At 37.2% G+C, this 20,909-nt stretch overlaps 2 protein-coding genes across 2 annotated transcripts; both read left to right on the top strand.

Moving 5' to 3' along the window:
* Positions 1-6,852: 6,852 nt before the first annotated feature.
* On the top strand, positions 6,853-16,128 carry LOC126615158 (nucleobase-ascorbate transporter 12-like). Its single transcript, XM_050282916.1, has 10 exons — positions 6,853-7,656; positions 7,917-8,014; positions 8,115-8,285; positions 10,057-10,157; positions 11,119-11,254; positions 11,371-11,421; positions 11,594-11,881; positions 12,601-12,835; positions 13,708-13,994; positions 15,485-16,128. The coding sequence occupies exons 1-10, from the start codon at positions 7,125-7,127 to the stop codon at positions 15,704-15,706; spliced, it is 2,121 nt and encodes a 706-aa protein (XP_050138873.1). The 5' UTR covers positions 6,853-7,124; the 3' UTR covers positions 15,707-16,128.
* A 581-nt stretch (positions 16,129-16,709) lies between these two features.
* LOC126615159 (agamous-like MADS-box protein AGL61) lies at positions 16,710-17,887 on the top strand. The gene has a single exon (XM_050282917.1). The coding sequence runs from the start codon at positions 17,112-17,114 to the stop codon at positions 17,721-17,723; it is 612 nt and encodes a 203-aa protein (XP_050138874.1). The 5' UTR covers positions 16,710-17,111; the 3' UTR covers positions 17,724-17,887.
* The last annotated feature ends 3,022 nt before the right edge of the window (positions 17,888-20,909 follow it).

Below are 20,909 nucleotides of genomic sequence, written 5' to 3'. Positions count from 1 at the left end.
AGAACATCGAGATACGCTAAGAAGGGTCCCCGATAAATTTTGTAAAAAGTCAACTGTTAACCCTAAAAAGTCAACTGAGACACCCAAGTGCTCAACTATGTTAAAACTTTAGAATTTCACTAAATGGATGTCAAAAACGAACTTGGGACGTTGAAATTAGCCTATGAGGGTTTTCGAGAAAATTTCGAAACAAAATTCAACAAAAGTCAACTAACGATCAACAATGAACTTTAACGGAATATTCCATTCTTAGATGGAATATCCTGTTAGAGTTAACTGAAAGGTTAACAAAATATTCCAAGGGAATATTCCCTTCAAATCTGAAATGGATCTAGGTCGTATCCGGGTTTGGGCGCTTTTTTTTGTTTTGAAACTGGTCGACCAGGTCCCCGTCGCGGGTCAGGTCGTCGATTTCTGAGCTGGTTGGTCAAGATAGCTTCCCGAGCTCCAATCGAGCTCAAATCTCAACCATAATTCACCATTTAATTACCAAAATGAAGCTAGGAGGGCAGGGATTCGAATTATACCATTTTGGTTCTCAGTTGTGGACAGAAAGTGGCCGGAAAAGGCTTACAACCCACAGGTCCTTCACCAGAAAACTAGGAAATAGTTTTTCCAAATTATTTATGTCACAAAACCTACCCAAAATCACTTATCACACTTAGATTTAGGCCTAGTTTGGGAGTGAGGTGCTTAAAAAAAAAGCACCCATGAAAAAAGCTGTGAGGGTTTTAGGTGTTTGGTAAACTGAAAAAAAAGGGCTTATTTTGGAAGCTGCTGTGAGAATAAGCTGAAATCAAAGGAAAAAGCCAAAGCTGCTATTTGCAGCTTTGGAAAACTAGCTTTTTTTCAAAGCACACGGAGCTACAGTGCTCCTTTAATGAAAAGACCCACTATCAGACTTTTTTTTTTTCCAAAAGCACTTTTACAAAAAAGTTTACCAAACGCTCTGCTGATTTATTTCACAGCTGCTTACACTAAGCAACTAGAGATATTCATCCCAAGAAGATAATGAGAGAATTTGAGGGAAGAGAGGGTCGAGAGAGACAAGGTGAGGTGGCAGTAAGGGATAGGTCCCAAAGGTCTGAAAAGGGACACAAGAGAAAGGGAAGAGTGGGGTGTGGGCCCCACGTGGCTCACAAAACAAGACATAAAATATCTCTCTAGATATGAAATTACCAAATCCCCCTTCACGTTTAGTAGTTCCGTAAAATCTTCGTCGTAACTCCAAATTCATTTCCGCTTACGCCTATGTGTTCGTACTGTCAAGTACTTCAAGAATACAGTAAAATAGTGGCTCGTACACATCACGAAATGACAGTCAACAAAAGTCAACAATCTCACCTTTAGGGTATTTTCGTCAATTCATTCTTTTAAAATTAATAAAATTGTAAAAGTAGGGACGGGTTGTCACACGTAACATGGCAAATCGAACCTAAAAACTGCTATTTATAAATGAGGAGAAATCCTATAAAACATTGTATAAGTTGCAAGACAAACATGAGCCTATGTTACCTCTTAAATCTTTTATCATAAATATTTTTAGAGAAATCTTATTGACACTCCAAAAATCTCATTCTACACTCCTCACAAGTGTATTTTTCTTTCCAAATATAGAAAGTTTGAAGTATAAAATAAAAATTTTGGAGTGCCAATAACAATTCCTTATTATTAATTTTTTTTATATTACTATACAATAGGTCATATTTGTCACGCAACAAGGGTCAACAAAAGTTAACCTTCTTGCTTTTAAAGGCATTACGGTCCTTTTACACCTTCAAGAATTTAAAATATTCTAATTTCTGGAACGACCAGTGACAAAGGTCCATGCGGAATTGGGTGAAAAGAGAATTGATTCATTGGATTTCCAAAGAACAAAAACTTTAGGAGAGAAAATGGTGACCGGAAGAAGAGGGTGATGTCGTCAACGACAACATCATAGTCCCTTTATTCTCTTCGACAAACCTAAACTCAATCCTGCAGGCACTTCGCTCGACATTGTCGAAGGCCACAATCACCCTTCACTATCTTTTCATCGTTCTGCGATCACCCTTTTCAATTCCGATCCCATGACATCATCTACTATTTCAATCTACCCATTCGTTGATTGATAGTTCAATAATTTATCTATAGACCCATTTTATTTTATGGTATAGTTAAAATATAAACTCATGTTAGCGCATTGTAAGGCTAAGTTCACCCCCTCCTTCTTAATGTAGATAATATCGTTTGTTCAAGAAAGTTCTTGGCGATAGACGAATGAGGTCAAGAACAATAACGGCTCCCATGTGAAATAAAAAACCATAGTTAATAACACTTTGGTACTTCAGGAAAAAAAATAACACTTTGGTACATTTTGGAAGATAAAATAATCATACAAATTCCATAAGCTTTGAAGAGGTCCACACCCTAAAAACTATGAACATCTATTTGTATAAACACCGAAAGAAGCGAACCTGAAAAGAACTGCTTGGATTAATTTAGCACTTGGCGCAGTTATTGCACTTAAATGACTTTTATGTTTTTAAAATACGGAATAATATGAATAATGGAAAAATTCCACAAAAGACAATTAATTGTATTCAAGATTGTCAGGGCAAGGTCCCACCTTAATTAGTTTAAGACCTTAAGCTTAATAAAGCATGATGTTAACAGGCATGTGAATCTGCTATTAAACCTTAAATTATACAAAGTATATTGTTATATAAATAAATGAATAATTGTCATGTACTACGGTTACATTTCAGGACTTTGTTCTTCTGCCGTTATGTTGAACGATTGCTACTTAGTTTTACGGTTTAGTAGTATTCATTTTTACTTGTAAGTTAGAGCTCTTAGCTTCGATTCTCGCCAAAAACGAATTTGAACCAAATTATTGCTAGCACATTGTGAGGCTAAGTTCATTCATTTATTTCTTAATGTAAATAATATCGTTTGTTCAGAGCAAAAAAAATCAGGTAGTGACAGGACCTTGTCCATGAAATGACGGTTTGTATATGGACAACAGGTTCAAAGTCTACATTCATCATTTGATAAACCATTCGGATATTAGAGTGAGAGCATAATTGGGCGTTTCTATACTCCTCAAAGCCTGCCCGACTAAATTATTAGAAACTTCAACATGGTTGTCGTGACGATGATACAAAATTCCTTTCATGATTGTTACGCCATCAACGGTGGTACAAACAACCTTAATCATAAAGGATATCATAATGAACATGATAATATAGGTTCTGAGGGTTATATGAGTTTGTGAATTAATCTTTTCTCTCTTACTTATGTCACATGCATTCTACTAGCATGCACAACAAAAATTTAATTAATTTTTTGGTTGAAGAACTAAAATTTTAACAAAAGAAGAAAAATAGCAAAATTGTTGTAATTAATATTTAACATTGTGTGATTTGGTTTGGAATTCCAATGTAATCTCGTGATTCTATCCTCTTAGGTTTTGTATTATTTGAAGAGTAAGTATCCTGTTTATGGTTTACTATAAAATAAAAAAAGGCACTTACGCGAGAGAAACGTATTTTCAAATTCGTGGAGCACTATCCTCTCTTTATCTATCTTTAATGCACCCTCTCTCCTTGCAATCTTTCTTTTGCTGAAATCTCATTGTCTCTGACGATTTAATTTGAGATTCACGTCGAATCTCGTCGAGATTTTTGTGAGATTCAATTCGAATCCCCATGAATTTGGACCTCGACATCCAGATATTCTTCCCAGTTGCAATTTTAAGGTTCCTAGACAAACTTATGACTCACACCGACCTCCTTGCTTGAGATCATCGCCGTCTGTCAAGGCGCCACTAGATTCATCGGTGAAACCCCAACCCAGCCTCGCTGGGCTTTTCTCCAGTCTACCACTTGAGCCATGTTGGGCTTCCCCTACACTCGCCCCACATGAACCCAGCCCAGTTTTTGGGCTTGGGCACCACTGCTTCTTGTTTCGGCTCCCATTGTGCCCTTGTTCTACTGAACCAACCAATATAGCCCAGTTTATGAGCTTCTTCTCTCTGCCCGTTCCCTATGTTGGCTTGCAGCGCGGCAATAACTAATCAGCCCCAATTCATGGGTCGCGACACATCTCAGATGGTTGGCCCTGTAAACTTCATTTACTTTTTGTTTTATATATTATTGTTCTGTATATATTGCGTTTGCTTGCAGGTACCCATGAACTTGAAGTTCATAAATTCGAACCCAAAGTTTCGAATAAGTGTCATAGAAACCTGAAGTTTACTTAAAACACTACACCTATGAAACCAGCAATTTTCACGTAAATTTAAACCAAAACATGTATAATAGAACCTAAATGTTATACTTCGTGTGTATGGACGATTTTTTCATTCATTCCACTAACCACAACCTTGTTCCCTTGGTTATAGTGGCATGTCGAATTTGAACAAACTTGACTTTACGCTATGGAAGTCTCTAGAAGAAACTACCTTAAGTGGATCCATAATGTAAAGCTCCACCTTACTGCAAAGAGTCTTAGGGCCACCATTCAAGCCAATCCGGATAACCTGGTTGGCAAAGCTAAAAACGCAACCACCATAATCTTTATATGAAGCCATATGCATGACGCACTCTTGGCTGAGTACCCGGCATACCGAGTACTCCACTGAAGAGGATTTAAGAGCTTTATGGCTCACTTTGGAATAGCTCTTGGATCATTACATATATATCTTATTGCCTAAAGTAAGACACAACTATCAGCATTTACGCTTCCAATACTTGAAGTCTATGAATGAATACAATTATGAAGTTTGTCGAATCTAATCACTTCTCAAGTTTTTTAAAGATGACTTGACTAAACAGAATCTCCCAGAGAAAAAACTATTCAAGTTTTCATACCACCAATATTGTCCTAAAGTAACAACATAGGGCACAATAATTACAAAATTTTCGAATTTGATCTTTGTCTAACTACTTGCAAAAAAGCAAAACTAACTGTTGATGAAAAATCATCAAGTTAGACCTACTGGCTCAACTGTTGTGCTTGAAGCACATGCCAATATGAATCGAGGCCTAAACGGATGCCATAGGCGTGGTAGGTGTAGTAAGGGCTTAAACCTTAAGCCAAAAGCCCAAGGTTTACATAGCAATGACCCATGCAAGGGAATAAACCAAGCCTCAAAGGGTGACAACCTCGCTCCTAAAGTCTCAAACTTAAATAATAAGTGCAAAGTACCCGCCACCATAGAAGCAGGTATGTGCATCGCTGTGGTGTCAAATACCATTGGTCCCATATTTGCTAAGCTTCCTCTTATGCTATAGCTGAGTATCACTCATGTCCTTAGATGATCGAGACTAATTTTGCTCAAGTGGAGAATCCCGAAGATACTACCCTGGAGATTTTTTATTTTCAAAAGGCATCCGCTCTAATGAAAGATTAGATTTTTAGACATGTGGCTGAGTTTCCCTGGTGACCAAACCCCTTTAATTTTTTTTGGTTTGTTTGAACAATTTCCTTTGTTTGGATTATTTGTTTTAAATTTTTGGATATTATTTATTGCATGGTTGATTGAATGAAATTTTAAATTTTCTTATACATACCAATTCAATTAATTTATTTATAGGTTTGCCTTGTGCGGAAGTTAGTTGTCTGATAAATAATGCAAAGTGTGAACGCATCTATTTTACTAACTTTATACCTAAAATATACTTTAACAACCATTTCAAGCCCATCTAACCTGATTAAGGAGTATGACATTGTCTATATAATTTTGTCTAATGGTACTGAATTAGGGCTCGTTTGGATGTGAAGCGCTTTTAGAAAAAATGTTTTTTGGTTACAAAAAGCACTTAAAGTGCTTTCTGGAAGAATTACATAACTTGTGTTTCTTGCAGAAAGCACTTTAAATGATTTTCTAAAATTCACTTGCATTTTTACTAAGGATTAGTTCCAAAAACATTTTCACCAAAAGTGTTTTTAGTCATTTTAAAAACACATCCAAACGAGTTCTTAAACATTAAAGAGGCTATTTACTCACCCCCATTTCGAAAGAAGGTTATTGAGCTTTAAAGATATTTGAGATAGTAATTAGGACAAATTATATTTTATCACATCAATTTTAAGTCACATAACAAATTCATACCTCAAGTAACTTTCGTATCTTATAGCGGTTTTTGAGCTCGCTGCTGGTGTCGAGGATCATCGTGACTTGCTATGGCGACGAGCCGACGAAGAGGGAGATTGTGAGAATGGGAAAGGGATTTGCTGGGATTGGGCGTCAGAGTGGGTTGATGACATGTAGAGCCAAAATTGTGAATATATTTTTTTTAATTTTACAGTTTTTTTATTAGTTTCTTGTCCATGTATCTCAAACTTGACATTTATATCAGTAAAAATATGGATCTCATATTTTTCACATGATTATTTAACGGTGAAATTGATAGAATTATACTACCGACACACAGAAAAACCCCTGCACTTTCTCCACATCTTCTCTCCCCCTTGTCAGTTAAATAGGCCACAACAAAGTATACCTAATGGAGAAACAAAATGGGTAATGTTAGGGATACTGAATTTGCAGACAAATTTTGCATAATAAATTATGTGTCGTTTATAAAAATGAGTACGTTTATTAATGCTTAAGTAATAATATCCAATAATCATATTTCCATGTCATGTAGTTTATAATATTTTGCCATAAATTTAGTGTTCCTGACATTATCCAAATAAAAATATGGAAATGAAAAAGTAAGATGACGATACTAACATTTCTCAAATTTATAAGGTGTCTAACAGAAAAATAAAAGATATGATATTAACTAGTATTTGTTTGACCAGGAAAAAACTAGTATTTGTTAAGTCTATCCTTCAATCTCGGGAAACAAATTTATTACGGTAGAAATTAAAGAAACGCGGTTTTAGCTTCTCCACCTCTATCTTAGTTGTCTCTCTCTCTCTCTCTCTCTCTCTCTCTCTCTCCCTCTCTCCCTCTCTCCCCCTTCTGCACTCACTCTGACTCCAAAACCCTCCATCTCTCTCTCTGGGTTTTATTTATTGGTGTTGTACTTGGTGCATTTCTCAGAAAGTCGTAACCTTGGCGTACAACACCAGATCTGCCCTGTCATTCCTTCAATTCAAGCTATGCTCCACTAAGTTCAGTCACCTCCGAAATGTCCAACTCCGACCCCAAAACAAGACCCCGTCCGGGTACATGGCCTCCGGTCCCGGAGTCCTCCCCAATGCCCCCTTCTTCCTGGGCTAAGAAAACCGGCTTCCGCCCCAAGTTCTCCGGCGAGACCAATGCCAGCGATTCTGGCCAGATATCCCTGCCGCCGCCCCGGCCCCGAGAGCCTCAAACCCAGCCCGATCTCGAAGCTGGTCGGGCTCGACCCCAACCGGCGCCCAATGGTGTACCCGAGCGCGAGATGGCTACCCCGCCACCAGCGCCAGCGCCGCCTTCAGAAAAGGATAATAAGGTGAAGAGGAGGAAGGAGTCTGATGGAGGGTCGAAGAGTGCGGCCAATGGGCCCAGTGGGGTTAATGGGCAGGCTGCGACCGCGCCCACGGAGCCCAATTCGCAACCGCGGAGGGCGTCCAGGAGTGAGGAGGTGGTTGATGTTTTGCCACACGGGGTTGATGATGATGGGTATGTGGCTAGGCACTCTCATATGAAGTATGAGCTCAGAGATACACCTGGTCTTGGTGAGTGTTTTTTCTCATACAAATGTGCTATCTTTCGATAAATTTAATTGGTATATTTTGAGCTCGGTGTGTTTGTACAATTGTTGATCATCAAATTTGATTCGGTTTTTTGATAATTGAAAATGTATTTGTGTGATTATTTGGATGTTTATTCATGTATTTGTCTTGCTTAAGCGTTGTAAATGTAATGAGTTTTGCTTCTCTGAAGTCAAATTTTTATGTTTTTGATATGATTTGTGTTTGTTGGTACAATGTTGCAGTTCCCATTGGCCTCTATGGGTTCCAGCATTATCTCTCCATGTTGGGTTCGATAATTCTAATTCCACTCGTCATAGTTCCAGCAATGGGTGGTACTTACGTGAGTAGTTATGCACATATTATTTATTTTATGTTATACATTTATTTTCTGAATGGTACAGTGCTAGATAGTTTGATTTGACTGGATTTAGTGTATGTAGGAGGATACTGCAAATGTTGTCTCCACAGTGCTTTTTGTTTCGGGAGTGACCACTCTCTTGCAGACATCGTTTGGATCCAGATTGCCTTTGATACAGGGCCCCTCATTTGTTTACCTAGCTCCTGCATTGGCGATAATCAACTCCCCAGAATTTCAAGGACTCAATGGAAATGTATGTTGCTGTTCTTGCTTTTGTTTAGTTTGATTGGGAGTTTAGTGAATATCCCTTTGTATTTATCACATCCCAGTCAATAGTTAAGTCTGCAGCTGAAACAAAGTGAAAATTTGTAGTGTTGTCTTATAAAATTTCTGAGTCCTTTAAATAACGCACATCTTAGAGATGGCTACAGGCGTGATGTCTACCATCTAATAGTATTTTGTGCTCTTCTTACTTTCTGTCCTTTGTTGGTCAGCCCGAACGGTTATATTATTAAAAGTTGTGTTTTGTTGCTTCAATATGAAATTTGCATTTTACTGAGATTCATAGAAGTTATCAGGACTCCTTTACATAGAGGAGGAAATTCTATTTTATTGTTTATTTTGTGTGTTCTATGAACCATTACTTTGCCCTAATTCTGAAGAAGAAAGACTCACTGATTAGAAAGCTGTCTTTCAGTGGATCATATCAGTTGTATCTTTCTTTTCACGTCTACTTTATTGAAATGCCTTTTTATTCTTGTAGGTTAGTTCATTTAAATTGTTTGCGAAATTTAATATTCATCTTAAATTGTAAATAAAGATGCACACACATGTATTTACATATGTATAAATTATTACTCTCCCTTCCTTCCACTCTCCTCTAGCCTACTAGCCTTTAAGACCTGACTAGAATTCTAAGAAATAAAATTAGCCACCAGCAGAAATACATAAGAATACCACGGATAACAATACCAAAACGTTAAGACACTATTGCTTTCCAGTAAGATAGTTTAACAGAAAAAGAATAGTCCCTGAACTCTGGAGGAACAGAAGCCCATGAGGATGCCTGAAATTGGACTTTCTCACAAATTGTCGACATTCATCCCCCTCATGTCATCAACTACCCTTCTATTTCTATCCTCCTAAACTAACCAAAAACTAGCCATCACAGCACAACTCCCCATTACCACTCCCTTCTTATCTCCAAAAAACAGAAAACTCTCCCATAACAAAGAAGCACATGAAACTGGAATCACCCAACTCAGGCCAACCCTAAACAGCCTTGACCGTTAAGACAACACAATTGGACGGTAGAGAAGAAAATGCTACAAGCTTTCAGCCCCACTTTTACACATAGCACACCAATGAAGAGATGGACTAGAAGAATATCAGCTCCTCTAGGCCATGTCACAAGTATTCAACCACACATGAACTTATCCAAGTTTTGCACCTGTACATTACCTAGGCAGTACTTGAGGCTTCCAAATTACATGCCATGTGCTAAATGAAGGGAAGATTTTGTAAGGTTTCTTAATTATTTGGTGCCAAAGTGTGCTGAATGTACACTGGGTAGCCTTTATAAAGCATAATTATGTACTTAAAGAAAGGTCATTTTTAACTAAAAAATAATTGACATATAATGGCTTGAATAATCTCAATCTTGAAAATTGAAATAAATGTTTTCCTAAATTTTGGAAGGAAACCTCAACATTACAAAATAAATGTTGGAAAATTAGTCCAACCTCCAATTGATGTATGCGTGTGTACTGTGTGTGTATATATATTTCATGATATTTAGTAACTGCAACTAAGTAGTAAACTAGAGGTCATTTTCATATACAAACATCAGTTATACGTTATATGAAACAAACTGTGCTATTCAGTATTGCTATGAGTGCCTCAGAGTTGCTGATTTCTTTATTTTATTAGTTTCATTCATCTTTTACTTCCCTTTGAAATTGAATAGTTGTTTCACTACTGGTGAATTCTTATCAACAACTGATGGTAATCCTTTGTCATGGCAGAATTTTAAGCATATCATGAAGGAGCTACAGGGGGCTGTAATAATAGGTTCAGCTTTTCAAGCAATACTTGGATATAGTGGACTAATGTCAATATTTTTGAGGTTTGATTCCAGCATCTTTACCAAATCCCCCTCATGTTTGGTTATTCATATTATTTTTTTTCTTTTTGCTAATAGGGAAAATCAGAATGCCTAGTATTTGATTAGTTTACTTTAAAATACTTGCCAAACCTACCAACTGGGATTGCCTAATCGGAGCTTGAGTAGATGGATGGATATAAGTTTCATTTGTTATAGAGGTAGTGGTTCGAATGTTTGTGGGTGTTTATTAATTATATGTTACGAATGTAATGATCCTTAGTAGATAGCAGCTTCTTCTTTTTATGTCAGATCTGTGGCTTGTAAGTTGTAATAATTACTTTTCAATTCTGGCAAGATAGGTAAGGGGTTCCCAAATATGGAAAAAATTGTTGAAAACAGACAATTTTTTAGTGTAAGGGAAAAAAAGTGATATAGGATGCCTCTTGGAAACCACCAATTTGATTTTCAAGTCTAGAGTTATTTAATTTATTTCAGACTGGGTATATGGATTGAATTATTTGATGCAGCTTAGTTGGCAATGATCAAATTATTCCATGGGGTTTGGTCTTGGCTGTGGATGATTTGATATGCCATCATTATTATACATGAAAAAGGGAAGTGAACAGTGGGATGACTATATGGAATAATATACACTGAGTTTTAATATATCAAAGGGGATCAAGTATTTGTGAAGAGGACAAGTAAGCAATCACACGAATAATGTAGAGGTGCATAGTGATATTGTAAACTAGCCTAGTGTTTAAACCAATTGATAGATCATTAATTTGTTAGAAATATTAATCTTGGTAGTGGCTTGAGCTGATTGAATTAAAGGCTTATTTTTTCCTATACCCTCGGTACTCTAGAAAAAAAAATCTCACTTTACCCTGTGTACTCATTTTTTATGCCCCCTATTACCCCATTTTGTACAACACTGCAAAATCAATAACTCAATGTCAGTTCGTTTGCCTTTCCTTTTCAGGTTGATCAATCCAGTGGTTGTGTCACCAACAATTGCTGCTGTTGGACTTTCTTTCTATAGTTATGGTTTCCCGTTAGTTGGTAATTGTCTTGAGATTGGTGCGGTGCAGATACTAGTGGTCATTATTTTTTCTCTTGTAAGTATATGAATTGTATTTAGTCATTGCTTTTATAGGTATATAATAGATTATTCATGTCAACTGTTTTTTTCTGTGTCAAAACACCTAACGCACTATTATTTTACTTTCTGCAGTACCTACGGAAGATTTCCGTTTTTGGTCATCGTGTATTTCTTATATATGCGGTAAGTTCCTCCATGTAACACAATAAAAAAGGTATACGCTGTAAGTTAGAAATATTTAGGTTTATATCATATTCATACTGTTTACGATTATTAATCTCAGCATGTATGTTACAGTTGTATGGATGCCTTCTTTAAATTTTGTAAATTGATATGGTTCTGTCTGAATTGCCAGGTTCCTTTGGGTCTGGCAATCACATGGTCGGCTGCTTTCCTACTAACTGAAGCTGGAGCATATAGCTATAAAGGTTGTGATGTAAATGTACCTGCATCAAACATAGTATCTGAACATTGCAGAAAGCATGTTTTGAGGATGAAGAGCTGTCGAGTTGATACTTCTCATGCACTAAGATCTGCCCCCTGGTTTAGGTTTCCCTATCCATTACAATGGGGTACTCCTGTCTTCCACTGGAAAATGGCCCTTGTCATGTCTGTGGTATCAATTATTGCATCAGTTGATTCGGTTAGTTTTCTTGTTATTCATTATGGATATAAACTTCTTGGAGTTATAGTTGCTTTATAACATGAACTTTTATATTTTTATATTTTTTCTAGTTTCACTGTTAAGCACATGCTGGACTTGTGAATTTGATGGACACCGCTATAGTATTTATATAACAGTTCCAGATTTATATATGTATTTAGAATGCTAATTTCATTAAATAGATGAGTATGAAATGAATGAGTTGGCTTTAACCCAGTTTTGATAAATTAGTTCTCAACTCTGCTTGATTCATGAATGGAAGGTTTGTTGTCCTGGACTAATGCTTGATAAAAAATTTCTCTACATCTGTCTTGGTCCCATAGAACTTTTGAGATTGAAGATGTTGGCGGTTGTGGCAATGTACTTGGTAGGATAATAAACTGAGAGCTACTCATACTTTCTTTGTTGATAGGTGAAAACTTAATTGTCTCATGGTCTTAATTGTTCACTTTAGAAAAACACCAGTCTGGTTTTTAAAGATCTTGGTTACATCAGTGTATGGGATTGCCTCTTGGAAATGCCCTTTATACTTGTGTTGTGGAAATATTAAAGAACTACTAAATTACTGGTTACAATGAAAACTATTTACAACATTAGGTATTATTCTTTTTTTTCCCGTCAAGTTGCTAATTTAATTTGTCATGTCATACTGTCTGATTAGTTTGGTTGACCTTTTGCTTTGTGTATGAAATTCCTAGATTGGCTCATATCATGCATCTTCATTATTGGTGGCATCCAGACCTCCTACTCCTGGTGTTCTTAGTCGAGGGATTGGTCTGGAAGGTCTTTCCAGTGTCTTGGCTGGTCTATGGGGTACTGGAACAGGGTCCACAAGCTTAACTGAAAATGTGCACACAATAGCCGTCACTAAGATGGGAAGCCGTAGAGCTGTTGAATTGGGTGCATGCGTTTTGATCGTCTTATCCCTTGTCGGTAAGTGTTTGTCAAACTTCTGTTTTCAATTGTAACAATGGGCCTGTACTTGAACAAGAATCTGTATGACCACTAGTCAGTTTCTCTTTTGGTTGGGCATTGCAGCATTTAGATATAGTGTGTAGTTTGAATATCTATAATAGCTGGTTATCTCTTGGTTTTGTTAGTGGATTATAATTGCTCATATGATATGTTTGTGGCCCGTTTGGTTACACTGTTCTCAATCTTCATTATACACTTTTCGGGATTACCATTTGCTTATTCTGCAGTTGTCTCACCGCCAAGATCTTTTCTGTGCTATTAAATTGTTAGCATATTGTTGTCCTCCACTGTTTAAAAGATATGAACAAAGCTTGTCTGCTCATGTAAGAATAATTGCAGGCATATGATGGTTTGGGATTGTGATTTTCATGAAATACTACTCTTCAAGCATTTTTAGATGAACTCTTTCTCTCGTTACTGACTGTAATCCTGGTCTGTTTGCTTTATGAGCTGATTGAACTATCAAAGGGTTTGGGGTTGGTCTCAAAATAATTAAATCAGTGAAGCTCAAACAATGCTTTATACACGTTACCTTATTGGACTTGCAAAAATTACTTTGGAATTTGGTTGTACTTTTTTATCTTGGACTGAAGAGATCTTTCTGCTGTAGAAATTGGCTATTTGATCCTGACCATCTTTATCTATATTAGAAACTTATAGTCAGTCAACATTTGTTTTGAATGTTTCCTCTGTTTCTCATGCTACTTCATATCACCACATCTTGGTGATTTGATATCCATTACCCCTGGTACAACTTAAAAGATGCAGGTTATATGTAGAATCAAGTGCATATTTCACATTGCATCTAATCTCAGTTATTGTACTTGCAGGTAAAGTTGGAGGCTTTCTAGCATCTATTCCTCAAGTTGTGGTTGCCGCGCTGCTGTGCTTCATGTGGGCGATGCTTGCTGCATTAGGCCTATCAAATCTACGTTATAGTGAGGCTGGAAGCTCTAGGAATATTATCATAGTCGGGTTATCTTTGTTTTTCTCGCTTTCAATACCGGCCTACTTTCAGCAATATGGCATCTCTCCAAACTCCAACTTATCTGTTCCGAGTTATTTTCAACCATACATTATAGCTTCTCATGGACCCTTCCGCAGCAAATATGGAGGGGTATGCTTCTACTTGACCTTCTGCGATAAGAAGAATGTATTCTGTATTTTTTTTTTCGTGTTTCATTTTTGAATAGTAGGAAAAGAACAGCTTTGTGGTCAACTGACCCATTTGGACTACTAGAGGAAAAAATGGAAACCAAAATGAATAACTGACATTCTACAAGTAAATCCAAGTCCTTTGCACATGATAGTAAAGATAACCAGCTGCCTTTCTTTATCCATTCTACCGTTTAAATAGAGTTCATACAATCCAATTAACATAGGAAAAGTCAAACAAGTTAAGCTACTTGTACAGCTTCTTTTTGTTAGGATTTTTGGCTCGTCAAATATGTCCTAGTCGGTTTGGTTTTGTTTTAGGAAAATTAGAGGTATACCGATTCTTGTCCGAGAGGGATTAGGAAAGAATTTCAGTTTTCCTTATTCAATTTAGGTTTGGATTTCTAGAAGTCTATTTGGATTTGGATAAGTGTAATTTCCTAATCCACTTAGAAATAGGAATTCAATCAGCCTTGGGACATGTAAGCCTACCCTTTGCCTATAAATAGGGTGCGGCAGGGCTTAATTTTTTAGAGAGAAAACAGCCAGAGACAGCCGAGAGGTTTGAGATTAGTTCTAGGGTTTGCAAAAGTTCTGTAATCTCTATTATTAATCAAAGAGAGAAATCACAACTGGACGTAGGCAAAAGTTCTGCCGAACCAGTATAATTCTTGTGTGTTTCTAAGTTTTTCTATATTTGCTAGTTTAGTCTATTGCCGTTGGTTACATTAAAGAACAAGGTCTATTGGGCGTGTTTTTCAACACTTTTGCCCCCCACATGTTACTTATATAAGACTCGATACTCATACCATAACTTTCTCCCTTAACATGCTGTAACACTTAGAATTTACTAATGTTGATACCTCCTTTTCCCTTTTTGCCCTTCTGTGTGTTAGGTGTGGCGCATACATTAGTCATTAATTCATTGAATCATGAATCCCTGATTCTCCCTCGTTTTCCCAGATAAAGCATTTGGTTGTTGGGAAATAGAACCAACCACCTTACTTAGATTACTTGGGACATTTTTAGATACTGATAACCATTTTGGTAACTGGTCCTTTTCTACTTTATTCCTGTTGGGCAGCTTTTATAATTCTGTTCTGTGGTTGTCATGTTTTGTGAAGATGAAAGTGGTTTGTATGCTGAATAGCATGGTAGATGGTTGGTTTCAATTATTAGATGTAACTCTGCATATCAACCCTATAGAAACCAGAATGTTTGTCACATCATTTCCCTAGCATACGCCTATATTGGTGGCATGGTCAATCTAATACACATGCTGGCCCTGCATATGTAATAAGCTCTGCTTAAGACGTTCTCTTTGCAGGTGAGCTATGTGCTGAACACTGGATACATCGGTGACATAGTCTGATGTATCGCTAACATGCTGGGCCTGCATGCGTAGTTGAATTTTAGAACCAATAAACTCTACTCAAGATGTTATTTTTGCAGGTGAACTATGTGCTGAACACATTGTTCTCATTACACATGGTGGTTGCATTCCTTGTGGCTTTTATCCTGGATAACACTGTACCTGGCAGTCGTCAAGAACGCGGGGTGTATGTGTGGTCTGAAGCTGAGGTTGCTAAGAGGGAGCCTGCTGTTGCCAAGGACTACGAGCTGCCCTTCAGAATTAGCAGGGTTTTCAGATGGGTGAAATGGGTTGGCCTTTGACAGAATTTTGTGGTTGGTGTTGGCATTAGTCAGAAGTTAAAGCTTTTCCAGCAACCATTTTCAGGTGACGATTGTACTGTACTGTGATTCTAAATGTAAGTTGGGGGCACATACTCTTAATTATTGGTCTGGAAACTGTTTTTTCCTGCACGAACAGAGTTGCGACTTGTTAGACTCATAGGTCTTGTAGAGATATTGGTGTACATTTGAGGAGCCAGAGGATATGGTTTTGTTGTAATCTTAGATAAATGTATCTAGTTTTGAGTCTTTGGGAATATCAGGTGGGACTTTCTTTCATGCTGTCAAGCGAGGTTCAGGTATATGTTATTTCGTTTGTTGTTTCGCTTTTGTTTTCCTTGATCAGCTTGACAGCTACTTCCACAAATGTCGGATTCTCAATGAAAATAAAAATATTCACACCGCGGGAGATGTGCATCCTGGAATGTTTTACTTTATGCAAAACTGTTTACATATATGATCAACTACAACTCCGATTGATTAAGCTTGTAACTCCGCTGTCTCTTACACTGCACTTTGTCGTGAAGATTGTGAAGAACCCTATTTGCGGAGTCAATCGGATGATTCCGTTGTATATTTTGTTTTTGGTTATCTTTCTTACAGTGCGCAAAGATCTCTCCCAGTCCGAAACTTTCTTGCTTGGATTGCTTGGAGCCTGCATATTTTCAGTTGAGAGCCTTGAGGCTCCTCTTCTGCACTGTCGTCACGAATCCGGATTCTCGCCGGATCCTCTTTGTGAGGATCTTGGGGATCCATGAATCATATCCGTTCATCGTACATCGTGCTGTAAAAAATCATTTTAAATATTTTTATTCAAAATTAAATACAAACAGTATCTAATAAAAACTAACCGCACAAATTTGGAGAGGGTCTTGGTAAAAGTATGAAGCACTTTTTGTTGAGATTTTCTGCAGTGCGAGATATTTTTCAGTGTGATCGGTACATGAGGTGGTACACCACGTGTCACTATACAAATAGTGTGATATGTGTTCTAAAAAGTTAATAACTTACAAAATAAAATTTCCTACAACTCCTATTAAAATACGTGGTGCATCACTTGTATTCCATCGTATTTAAAAATTTCTCCTGCAGTGCCTCAGAGTGTGGCAAAATCTTATTTAATTGGTTTCCTATCATCATCGGGAATTGGGATGCCGTGTTAACTTGGGAAACAATCTATTCTTGTTTCTTGATTGGAAACCCTAACCCACTAACCCACCAACCCTTCGCTTATAAATACAAAACCGCATCCCTTTTCTTTTGGGCACCCACAATTCCCCCTCCACCAATTCTACAAACAAAGGGTACTGCGCCTACTGATTTGGGACAAGATTCAGAGGAAGAAGACGACGTGTGTGTGTGTGTGTGTGTATATATATATATATGTATGTATGTATGTACGCACGCATGTGCAGATGATATAAGAATCATCATCATGGGGAAGAACAAGATCGACATCAAGAAAATAAACAACAAGAACTACCTCAAGGCCACATTCTCCAAGCGGCGCAAGGGTTTGTTCCGAAAGGCCACTGATCTATGCTGCTTGACTGGCGCCACCCTCGCGGTTATAGCCTTTTCGCCCGGTAACAAGCCCTTCCTCTTTGGCCACCCCTCCGCCGAATCTGTCATTGATCGATTTCTTGCTGAACAAGCAAGGTGTGCATCCGATGATCGCAAAGAGGAGGTTCTTGAGTCCGGTAGTGCCGGCGATGAGCACAAAAATTTGGAGTCGAGTCGAGAGGAAGAAAAGGAAGGGGGCCAAGGTATGTACGAGGAGAATGGGAATTTTTGGTGGGAGGAGCCGATTGACGAAGGGTTGGAACTGCCGGAACTCAAAAAGTACAAGTCTTTGTTAGAACGTTTGAGGGAGAATGCGGCTATTAAGTTAGATGAGATGAATAGGAGAGAATTGTGCACAAAAGATTATTTTGGAATGAATTGGGGTTTCGAGGTTGGTTCGAGTTCTTCTACTCCTAGCGAAGAAAGAGATGTATGAGATTAGTGGCTGTGTTGAGAATTTTGGGTTTTAGTTTTGGGGTAGCGACGGTGGTGGCGCCGCCTTCTGCAGGAGAAATCACGGGCTCTTTTGAGAAAGGCCACGGTCTAGAGAGGTGCGCGGAGCAGAGCCTCATTCTCTAAACGGAGTGTGATTTTTTTTGGTTTTAGGGGGGTGTATTCAATTGGGATTTTAAGGGATTTTAATTCTTTTAATGAATCTAGGGGTATTCAATGAGGATTTTAAGTGATTCTCTGAAATTCTAGGTGTATTCAATTAGAATTTTAAAATAATTTATTAAAATCCTTAGAAATCCAGGTGTATTCAATTAAGATTTTAAAGAAGTTTATAACATTCTAGGTGTATTCAATTAGAAATTGATTTTAAAGAATTTTAGTAAGTTGAGGAATTAGAGGGAATTTGAGAGATTTCGTAGTGTATTTTAAGTATCCACAAATCTCATATCTTCTCATGAGATTTCGAGGGAATTGAATCAAAATTTTATATAGAATCTCTACAAATTAATTAAACTCCATAAAAATTCATGGATTTATAAATCCATTAAAATCTCTCACATTCTCAATTGAATACACCCCCCTTAGTTTTGAATAATTAGGGAAGTTGTAGCTATTGTGATGCAGAAGACAAAATTTTTAATGCAGTTGCGACTTTTTCTTGAATCTTTCTTTCTTTCTTGCTTTTGGGTACTTCAATCTTAAATTTCCGGAATTCTGGTCGTCACAGTAATTTTGTGTTGTTCATGTACAAGTGCTATCGTACAATTCTCTGTGCCGGACGTTTGATCTTTCTCAAGTTTCGAGTGCGACGCCAATAGATTGGCCAGTACTTACTAATGAATCGGCATGAATATCTTGTGAAGTTCTGTCAATTGAATTCATCTGCAGGAGGGTTAGTAAGGCTAACATCACATGTAGACTTCAAGTCTAGCCAGAGTCGATTTTGGTATTTGAACTTGGGTTCGTGGCTGGGTGTCACCGCCATTTTATAGTCGTGTTTTTTTTTTTACAAACAATATTTTCTACATTAAGAGGTGGTTGAGTTGGCTAAGTCTTATAATAGACTAGTAATAATGTGGTTCAAATTCTCCTTTGACGAGAATCAAACCGAAATCTCTCACTTAGACTTGAAAAGGAATACTATTAGACCTTAGTACTAAACGTCTGTCATTTGCTAGTCTTGTGGTAAGGTTTTTTTTTTCCACGAGAGAATACCTAATATGGTTGTTCCACAAGGTTGGGTTTGTGGGCCTATTGTTGACACGGGCTGGCTTTCGACTGTCCTTCATGCTTTTTTGGGCCTTAGACTTAAGGAGTGGTTTTGGGCATTAACAGTCCACACTACAATTACTTCTAATTTCCTAAACTACAACTCAAAAATAGCAATTGTTTAAAGGCTTATTATATTAACATTTCACGAATTGTTGAATAAACTCTACAAATTTAATACATCCAACATTTGTTTTTTCACTTGAGAACTATCTTAATACACCCCATATACTTTTTCATAATACCCCCACACCCCACTTACATTCCTATAATACTCTCACACCCCATATTCTCAATATACAACTTATATTTTGTACATACACCCCACATTTTCTATACACCCCACATTTCTCAAATCTTATAACACTTATTTTTTATTTTCAGAGACTAAATTCAACGATTTGAACGTTTAGTTTGCCGAAAAATTTCAAATCATCTGCACGTTTAGTTTGACATCTGCAATGCTGCAATGGGCAAATTAAGGTACAATGTTGCCTATGATTTAATTCCCTTCGCCAAAACCAGATGGTACAAGTGCTGGCACTTACAATAATTTGGTGCATCAGTATTTCTCGGGGTATGTAGTACTAGAAACTAGTGTAGAGTTCACTTTGTTTAACAATTTTATCATTAGTTGTAATACTAATAATCTGTGACAGAATTTCGATGCAGTGGCAGCAGACGCAACAATTAGAGCAAATAGGTCGTTGTAAGTGGCGGCAAAGAAACTGTTGAAGTCGTCATCACCATCGCCGCACTGGTGAGCCAAACGGATGAACAGCCGCAGGGATCCAAAAGACGAAGAGGGCAAATAAAAGAACTCCCAACACAGCACCTCCAACAAATGCCAGAGATACAGCTTTTAATTTGGATTAAAAATGCCGATTGGAATTTGACAAAAATGTCGCCTGGGATTTAAATCATATATGGGTTTGTTTTCAATTCCACAATTAAAAATCATCTCGTCTATTTTTAATATTTGGTAGTAATCTAAGTGTTTAATTATTCATGTAATCTTTGTGATCCCTAAAAGATGAATATGAACATAGAAGTTTAAATAACACATCAAACGCAAGATTAAATAATTATCGATGTCATCGAAATCACTAAAACAATAAAAATATGAAGTCTTATCTCATGTGAAGCTTCCGAAACATCGATTTTGTGTTCCATTCGTCAAAAATAATTTTTCTCAATCAACATGTTTGTAGTTTTATTGGTTAGGGTTTTGTTCAACAATGGAGGGTGTGAGGGTTTTGATAGTTGAGAAGATAAATAATATGCTAAAAGTGATATGGGGTGTATTTAGAATTTTATTTTTAAACCTAATAAGGTCAAAATTGTCATTGCATAGTAGGGTAAATAAGTTATTTAACATTATATTTTAATGTGGAGTGCATTTAACATTTTATGGGATGCTAATATAAAAAACCTTGTTTAACACAGTGAAAAGCTCCTTAATAAGAAGACATTATCCATAAGAAGGAAATTATGGTAGGGAAATTCAAGCATGAGATTTGAACCCTCAGGAAAGCTATGTTGAAGAATACAACAATCTCACGTCAAAAATTTGACGAAGTTTAATATAACTTATACTGATGAGTAGTTTTACTTCTAATTACAATGAGACATTTTGTGATAAAGTCTCGCACTTGTCCTCTTTACGGTTAATACTGAATACAATCCATGCACTTGTGAACCACCCCAAGAAGTAAGTTACATAGTGTGAAATTGGTGCCCCTTTTTTGGGCCCTTCTTCTTACATTTGCAACTGCAAATGACACACCCCGACCTAAATAGAGGCATGCTAGCCATCACGTGAGGGTGACGTAGCCATGTGTGCAGTGCGGAAGAATGACGATATAAAGAAATACAAATAAATAAAAACCAAACCAACTAG

This window comes from Malus sylvestris, chromosome 3, assembly GCF_916048215.2.
Source record: "Malus sylvestris chromosome 3, drMalSylv7.2, whole genome shotgun sequence".
NCBI classification, from domain to species: Eukaryota; Viridiplantae; Streptophyta; class Magnoliopsida; order Rosales; family Rosaceae; genus Malus; species Malus sylvestris.
Note: the sequence above shows the minus strand (reverse complement) of the source record. Positions and strands in the feature narration are given on the sequence as shown.

Excerpts from the sequence above, each read along its gene's own strand:
- LOC126615158 (XM_050282916.1), top strand. The coding sequence starts at position 7,125 with ATGTCCAACTCCGACCCCAAAACAAGACCCCGTCCGGGTACATGGCCT. Across the intron at positions 8,015-8,114 it reads CAGCAATGGGTGGTACTTAC|GAGGATACTGCAAATGTTGT; the intron begins GTGAGTAGTTAT and ends TAGTGTATGTAG. Across the intron at positions 11,882-12,600 it reads TTATTGCATCAGTTGATTCG|ATTGGCTCATATCATGCATC; the intron begins GTTAGTTTTCTT and ends TGAAATTCCTAG.
- LOC126615159 (XM_050282917.1), top strand. The coding sequence starts at position 17,112 with ATGTATGTATGTACGCACGCATGTGCAGATGATATAAGAATCATCATC.